Genomic DNA, 8649 nt, shown 5'->3' with positions numbered 1-8649 from the left:
CCAAAATGCTAAGGAAGATGGGATTTCCTGAAGCGTTTATTGGATTGATCGTTGATTTTATTGGGAATAATTGGTACTCTATTCTTATAAATGGGCAGCTAAATGGATTCTTCAAATCTTCGAGAGGAGTTAAGCAGGGTGACCCTTTGCCACCAACCCTATTCATTCTAGCAGCAGAAGTAATGTCTCGGGGATTGAATTCACTACATACTAACCTGTATTTCTGTGGATTTGGAATGCCAAAATGGAGCCCAAAAATAAATCATCTCTCATACGTTGATGATACAATCATTTTCTCCTCATCTGATGAAAATTCACTGAGACTTGTCATGGAGGTTTTGCAAGCATATGAATCATCGTCTAGTCAACTAGTGAACAAAGCCAAATCTGCCATATACCTGCATCATTTAACGGATAATGAAGTGATTAACAAGGTTGAAAGGATTACAAGTATAGGAAGACAATGTTTCCCTATGACCTATCTTGGCTGCCCTATTTTTTATGCAAGAAGAAGGAGTGACTATTACAAGAGATTAATCACTAAGGTCATGGACAAATTGCAGTCGTGGAAAGGCAAACTCCTATCTGTAGGAGGCAGAGTTGTATTAATCGCAAATGTCATGCAGAGTATCCCAATTCATATGATGTCAGTAGTTAATCCACCAATTTATGTGATCAATAAATTACAGAGCATTTTTGCCAAATTCTTCTGGAGCAGCAATGTGGGAGGCAACTCTAGACATTGGTCATCGTGGACTAACCTTTGTATGCCTTATGAAGAGGGAGACATAGGCTTCAGGTCCCTACACGATGTATCCAAGGCACTATTCTGTAAATTGTGGTGGAATTTCAGGAGAAAGCCCAGTTTATGGAGTGCATTTATTAGTCAAAAGTACTGCAAGAAACTAAATTCAGTAATTGTACCTTGGAAGCGTGGATCCCACGTGTGGAGAAAAATGCTAGAATGTAGGGACTTGATTGAGCATCAAATCTATTGGAAACCAAGAATGGGATCAGCTCAATTCTGGTTCGATAATTGGACTGAGCTGGGAGCCTTATATTTCCAAGTGCCTGCAGAGTTTGGTATCGATGAGGATATTCAAAATGTCAATGATCTGGTTGAAAATGGTATGTGGAACTTGGAAAAAATATTTCAAACTCTACCTGAAGATTTGGCAAACCACATTGTGCATAATATTAGACCACCAAACGAATGTGTAGAGTTAGATACACCATTCTGGATGCTTAAAATAAGAGGTCATTTTTCAGTGAAGTCTGCATAGGATTACCTGCGAAGAAGAGACAACCTAAGATTAGGTTACAGGATGATATGGGTCAATGGCTTACCTTTCAAGATATCCTTCTTCCTGAGGAAGGTATGGAAAGCCAAACTGCCACTTGATGATTTCTTGCGTAAAATATGATACTCCATCCCATCAAAATGTTGGTGCTGTGCTGATCCTAAGGAGGAGTCATTAGTACATTTGTTCTTCACATCCAATGCAACTAGGAGTGTTTGGAATTACTTTCTGAGGAGAGCAGGAATTGCATTAGAAGGGTTATCATTACAACAAGCAATTACAAAGTGTTGGACATCACCAGTTGTTCCCAAATTGAATCCAGTCTTACAAGCTTTACCTACATGCATTGCATGGGAACTTTGGAAGAGAAGAAACAGTTTCAAATATAGAGAAGAAGTGTCAGTGAGCAGAGTTATTTACCGGATGTCATCTACTATGAAAGCTCTAGTCCAACTAAAAAAGCATGGACTGCATGTGCCTAAAAAGTGGCTGGACTTACTGACAATGATGGAGCAATACGCACCTCGATTGAAATATGAAAAGGTGTTATGGGAATTTCCTCCAAGAGGGTGGATCAAAGTAAATACGGATGGAGCATGTAGAGGGAACCCAGGGAAGAGTTTAATTGGTTTATGCATAAGGGATGAGGTAGGTGATTTGATATATGCAGAAGGAAGGGAGATTTCTGAAGGAACCAATAATGAATCAGAAGCAGTAGCTATTGTGGAGGCATTGAAGAAGTGCAAAAATCTTAATTATTTTCATATATGGTTGCAGATAGATTCCTTGCTATTAAAGAACATTATAGAGGAATGATGGAAGCCTCCTTGGTGTATTAATGATCATGTTGAGGAGATTTTAAGATTTAAGGAACAAAGTATCATCAAGGTCACACACATATTCAGAGAAGGGAATACATTAGCAGACCACCTTGCCAATTATGCTCTTGATGAAGGAAATATTGAATGTCATGGTTTCTGGGATATGGACTCAAAAGGAAGGAGGATTATTAACGAAGATAAGATGCAATGTCCTTACATAAGAGTGAAGGTTGCAAGAAACTAGGAGGAAAAGAGGATTCAATTTTCTACCAGACTCGAATCATTCTTGAGGAGAGGTGGGTTAGCAATTTTAACGCTAACATTGTTTACTTTGGTGCAGGTACTTCATTGATGCTAAAATATTATCTTATAGTAGAATCTCAAGTGGTGATATTAATGCTTTGTATTCAATCCACTGAGAGGACATTAAAGTTGAGCTTTGGCATATTTTCAACATCTCTTCGTGGCAACTCAAGTGTAAAGCAACTCCACAAACATGGAGGGCACGTGAAATTGATGAAAAGGTGAGCATGGGCATTAGGCACCCAAGGTGGTTTCAAGGCACGCTGAAAAAGGATCTACAAAGAACCTTTGAAGACTGTGCAATCGTGCACCTTTTGGCAAGCCTGGTTGAAGGCTACACAGTGAGGCATGGAGGTATCATGCAACGGTTAAAAGTTTTAGAGCAAATGCTGAGCATAAAAGACATAGGCGTGCCATTGTGTGTTCCCCAATTTTATTGGAAAAAGGTGTTGGACAGTAATGAAAAATTCAGTTGCTCAACCATTATTTTGGGACACTCACATTCTATTATTTTAATGCACGCATGCTCATTGGGACTGATTCCACGGGAATCTGCATTGGTAACCATGCGTCTTGGACCTCAAAATGTGGAAGTGCTGATTACCATGGCAGATGCACGCTGGTTGTGGACATAGTTTTTCTTGTCGAGACAACTGCGGAGAAACACTAAGCAAAATGCTATAATGCACGCACATGGGATGAACATGGGCTACCATATTTAAATATGGCATGTTGCGTTATGCTGGACAAGCATTTTGGATTTTAATCCACGCATGATTAAGCTGGAAACAAGTCATTACAGCCTTTTGAATTCTTAAATGCACAAATGCTTTCACATGGATTTTGCACGCTCATCAGGGATGGAAATATGATGCACAGATCAAGGAGATGCAATGATACTATGCACACCTGGCTCAAGGGTGAGTGCAACTATCTAGGACCAATACAAATACATGGGAAAAATTTAATCAAAGGTGGGTCTGCATGGAAATCACGTGATAATAATGCAACAATGACGAAGATTAAATGCAACAAAGAAGGCTATAAATGGATCCATGCAAGGCAACACGTGTACAGTAGCAACGATACAATTAAAGTGGCTATGTGCTCGCATGGGCTAGTTGTTTATGCAAGTTTTAGTGATCATTTTGTGATATCAATTTTGAGTAAATTACTCAATTTTGATAATAGGTTAAACGTAATATGCAAGGATTATTTGTTACATTTCTTAGATTATTTGCACACTTTGTATTTAAATTATTATAAATAAAAACTAGCCCTAGGCCATGCCTAGTGGATTGCTTAAATAAAATTGCATTTGAGGTGTGGAGTTTCCTGAAGAAAGAATATGAAGGATATGAAAGGATCACGTGAATGCGTATTCTCAACCTTATTAGAGAATTTGAACTTCAAAAGATGAAGGATTCAGATACAGTTAAATAGTATTCTTACAGATCACTCATATTGTCAACAAAGTAAGATTACTTGGCTCTGAATTTTTTAATTCTAGATTGGTTCAAAATATTCTTGTAACAATCCCTGAAATATTTGAAGCGACCATTTCCTTGCTGGAAAATACTAAGGATCTGCCAAAAATTAGCTTGGCAAAATTACTGAATGCTTTGCAGGAACAAGAACATAGAAGGCTTATGAGGTCTGAAGGGTCTGTTGAGGGTGCACTACCTACAAAATTTTAGTCAAGTCAGGGAGAAATAGAAAGAAAAAGAAGCACAACCTAAACAAGAAGGAAAACTCAGGTGCTGATTTTCTTAAGAATAATCGGAGAACAAAAATGACTTTCCTTCTTGTAAGCATTGTGGAAAGAAAGGTCATCCACCATTTAGATGTTGGAGAAGACTAGATCAATAGTGTGAGAAATGTTAGCAGATGGGACATCATCAAAAGATTTGTAAGAACAATACTGAGCAGAAAAGTGTTGCACATGTAGATGAAGGTCAAGAAAAGGAAGATCAACTACTTATTGCATCGTGTTTTGCAAGCAATGTTTCAAGCGAGTCTTGGCTGATCGATAGCAGATGGACAAATCACATGACTTCCGATAAAGAACTCTTCAAGGAATTGGCAATGGCAGCCATATACCAGCAAAAAGGATAGGAACCATTGTGGTTGAGACAGAATTAGGCACTAAAACAATATATGTTGTTCTTTATATACCTGATTTAAACCAAACTTGTTAAGCCTAGGTCAACTGGTAGAAAAAAGTTTAAAATTGTATTTTAAAGATAATTATTGCTTGATCAAAGATCTTTCGGGGCAAGACTTGTTTAAAGTCAAAATGAGCTAATTAGATCCTTTTGAGGAAGAGCAAATGGTGTATTCAACAAAAGAAAATGTTGTTGATTTATGGCATAAGAGACTAAGGTACTATCACTATCAAGGACTTTTCAAAATACAAAAACTGAAGATGGTTGAGAACCTATCCGACCTGGAAGTGAACTCTACCGAATATCGTGCCTGCCAATTTGGTAAACAACACAGAAAGCCACTTCCTAAATCAACTTGGAGAGCTTCACAAAAGTTGCAGCTAGTACACACTGATATTGCAAGACCACAAAGAATTCCATCATTACAAGGTAGCCTCTATTACGTTCTTTTTATAGATGATTTTTCAAGAATGTGCTGGATTTTATTCTTGAAATTCAAGTCAGAAGTTGCTGGTGTATTCTTGAAATTCATGAATTTGGTGGAATATCAAAGTGGTTGCAAGATTCAAGCTTTGAGGTCTGATAATAGAAAGGAATACACCTCAAAAAAATTTAATTCATTCTGTGAGGATGGTGGTATTGTGCATCAACTTACAACACCATACACTCTGGAATAAAATGGAGTTAGTGAAAGAAGAAATAGATTGATAATGGAAATAGCCAGATGTATGTTGCATGAGAAGGAATTGCCCAAAATCTTTTGGGCAGAGGCAGCGAATACTGCAGTTTTTCTACAAAATCGACTTTCAACGAATTGGCTTTGGAAAATAAAATACCATTTGAATCTTGGTATGGGTTCAAACCTTCACTAGGTTTTCTTAAAGTATTTGGTTGTGTGTGCTTTGCTTATGTTCCTCAAGTTAAGAATGACAAACTTGATAAGAAGGCAATTCCAGGCATCTTTATGGGTTACAACACTATTTCCAAAGCTTACAGAGTTTTCAAACCTCATACAAGGAAAATTTTGATAAGTAGAGATGTGCATTTCATGGAGGATGAACAATGAAACTGGAACGAAGGATAACCAATATCAATTTCAAAAGAAAGTACAAAGCTTCAATTGAAAGTAGATGAATTGGTGGATCATATTCCAGTAAGAGGCACTAGATCTCTTTCTGATGTCTACCAGAGATGCAATGTGGCAGTTCTTGAGCCAGTTGATTTTTTAGAAGCATAAAAAGATCCAAAATGGAGAGCTTCAATGAAGGATCAACTCATCATAATTGAGAAAAATCTTACTTGGAAACTTGTGAAAAGACCTAAAGACAGAAAAGGCATAGGAGTAAGATGGGTTTGTAGAACCAAGCATAATGCAAATGGCGCTATCAACAAGAACAAAGCTAGACTTATTGTGAAGGGTATGCCAAGTCTTTGGTATTGATTTTTCTAACACATTTGCTCCTATTGCCAGATTAGAAACCATCAGATTATTGTTGGCTATAGCTGCACAGAAGGGTTGGAAAGTGTTTCAGCGACGTTAAATCTACATTCTTGAGGAAGAAATTTATGTTGAGCAACCTGGAGGATTCATAGTCAGAGGGCATGAAGACGAAGTGTTCTAGATCAGGAAAGTTTTGTATGGACTAAAGCAGGCGACCAGAGCTTGGTACAATAGAATTGATGAGCATTTGTTGCAGCTGGGTTTTAGAAAAAGCCCAGTGAAACTACTCTCTACATTAAAGGTGATGAAATCAATTTTATTATTGTTTCAGTATATGTAGATGACCTGCTGGTTATAGGAAGCAATGACGAACTTGTTAAGAAGTTCAAAGAAGATCTGCATCATGCTTTCGAGATCGGATTTGGGAGAAATGGTCTATTTTCTGGGAATGGAAATCAAGCAAAAGGGGAATGAAGTGTTCATCTTCCAAAAAAAAGTATGCAAGAGAGATTTTGAAAGAGTTCAGAGTTGAAAATATCAAAGAAATAGCTACTCCAATTTATCATAAGGAGAAGTTGAGCAAAAGTGAGAGGCTGAAAAAGTGGATGAGACTCTTTACAGAAGTTTGGTTGGTTGTCTCATGTATCTTAAAGCAACTAGACCTGATATTTTATATGATGTAAGTCTTCTGTCTAGATTCACTAATTGTTCAACTGACACTTATTTTAGAGCAGCTAAAAGAGTGATGAGATATGTTAATGGAAGACTAATTTTTGGAATCAAGTTTTATGCAAATCAGAAGTACATTTGCAGGGGTATTCAGATAGGGATTGGGCTGGTTCTTCTGATGATATGAAGAGCAATTCCGGTTATTATTTTAATTTTGATTCTGGGGTATTTTCTTGGTGTTTTAAAGAATTAGAAATTGTTGCACAATCTACAGCTGAACTTGAGTTCATTGCAGCAACAACTACTGCAAATCAAGCCTTATGGCTTAGAAAATTATTGTTTAGCTTGATCTGAATTGAAGTAAGAACAATGAACAGAGGTGTTTGTAGATAATCAAGCAGCTATTGCTATCTCAAATAATCTTGTTTTTCATGGGAAAACCAAGCATTTCAATATTAAATTATTCTATCTCAGAGACCTACAGAAGGAACGATCTGTTAGATTAAAGTATTGCAAGAGTGATCCTCAACTAGTAGATATATTTACCAAAGCTTTGCCAAAGAACAAATTTGAATTTCTCAGAGAGGCTTGGAATTTGCAGCAACTGAAGCAAGGAGGACGGTTGAACAATTGCCTCAGTTACTGCAAGATTAAGTCAAACAACTGTTAAATGTTTTTCCTCACGTGTTTTACTTTTTAGTATTCTTAACTTAGTTGCTGATTTTTAGGAGTTTGTTGATCATGGAATCATGTGCTAAGTAGTAGATTAATTCTAGGATCTAGTTATTCAGTTTTTTCTATATTTAAGCACCATTTTAAAATATTATCTCTTCTTCTTGTCTTTATTTCCTTTATTTCTTAAAGTTACATTAGAACTTATAAACACTCCAACAATGTGGTTGTAGGATCTTGCATGTGGCGTTGATTAATCCATGTCTTCCTTTCTTTTTCTTTCCCAACTCAGAGAGTGTGGTGGGGAGTGGGGACTCCCCAGATTTCCCTTAGTTGTTTCCATGACTTAGAAGATATTCTTTTTGGAACCCACTAAGGGGAAATTATCATGCCCCAAACCTGGGGAGGCGTGGCTGGCATCCAGTGTCGCACTGGCCTGAGCGAACTACTATGCGACTATTTTTTTTATAACTATCCTGGGTCAACATGGCCACAACTCATAATGTACAAATGTAAGTGGGCAATACTATATCGCCGAACCATATTTCTTAAAATATGAATACATATGGGTCGTCAAGGCCTCTGACATACTATACAAAATGAACCTCTGTTTACAAAACCTCTAAGATTATTTGACATCAAATGGGACAGGGTACTGGCCTACCCATAAGTATGTAATAAAACTCTGACATGCTGTCTCATAGACTCGGATGCACTCCGAATGAAGTGGAGTCTTACCGATCCTTCACTGAATGCCAATCTCGTCTACTGTGAGGGTACGTCAAACTAATTATCTTGTACCTGCAGGCATGAATGCAGCGTCCCCAACAAAAGGGCGTCAGTATGAATAATGTACTGAGTATGTAAGGCAAAACTGCAACATAATAGTAAGTCAACATTAATTAAGGACATGGAGGAAATATGGAGTAAATGACTCAACCTATAAGTCTGGATAGGTCTGCAAATCATGAAATATTTATAGTATCATGTATATGCATATGAATGTCATGTAATGCATAAGTATATACGTACATAGCATCATAAAGCCTCTGAGGGCATCCCATCATATCATCTCAGCCACTGTGGGTAAAATCATCATTGTATACCAACTGACCAGGTGGTGGTGCGTATATAACGCCATAACCTTTCCCATATCTCATATACATATACATATATATATATATATATATATATATATATATATATATATATATATATATATATATATATATATATATATATATACGCGTATATAATACCATAACATCATCACGCCT

General features: G+C 37.1%; 2 protein-coding genes across 2 annotated transcripts; both read left to right on the top strand.

Annotated features, from left to right (window-relative positions):
• Positions 1 to 1325: 1325 nt before the first annotated feature.
• LOC104225779 (uncharacterized) lies at positions 1326 to 2117 on the top strand. The gene is made up of 2 exons (XM_070165546.1): positions 1326 to 1376; positions 1467 to 2117. The coding sequence occupies exons 1-2, from the start codon at positions 1326 to 1328 to the stop codon at positions 2115 to 2117; spliced, it is 702 nt and encodes a 233-aa protein (XP_070021647.1).
• Positions 2118 to 6671: 4554 nt separating this feature from the next.
• On the top strand, positions 6672 to 7370 carry LOC138884359 (uncharacterized). The gene is made up of 2 exons (XM_070165544.1): positions 6672 to 6846; positions 7078 to 7370. The coding sequence occupies exons 1-2, from the start codon at positions 6672 to 6674 to the stop codon at positions 7368 to 7370; spliced, it is 468 nt and encodes a 155-aa protein (XP_070021645.1).
• Positions 7371 to 8649: the final 1279 nt, after the last annotated feature.

This window comes from Nicotiana sylvestris, chromosome 2 (genome assembly GCF_000393655.2).
Source record: "Nicotiana sylvestris chromosome 2, ASM39365v2, whole genome shotgun sequence".
In the NCBI taxonomy this organism is placed as follows: Eukaryota; Viridiplantae; Streptophyta; class Magnoliopsida; order Solanales; family Solanaceae; genus Nicotiana; species Nicotiana sylvestris.
The sequence above is the reverse complement of the archived record's forward strand: the minus strand, read 5'-3'. Positions and strand labels throughout refer to the sequence as shown.

Coding starts and splice junctions, on each gene's coding strand:
- LOC138884359 (XM_070165544.1), top strand. CDS start 6,672: ATGTATCTTAAAGCAACTAGACCTGATATTTTATATGATGTAAGTCTT. Junction 6,847..7,077: donor TCAGAAGTACATTTGCAGGG/GTATTCAGATAG, acceptor AACAATGAACAG/AGGTGTTTGTAGATAATCAA.
- LOC104225779 (XM_070165546.1), top strand. CDS start 1,326: ATGATATGGGTCAATGGCTTACCTTTCAAGATATCCTTCTTCCTGAGG. Junction 1,377..1,466: donor TATCCTTCTTCCTGAGGAAG/GTATGGAAAGCC, acceptor GCTGATCCTAAG/GAGGAGTCATTAGTACATTT.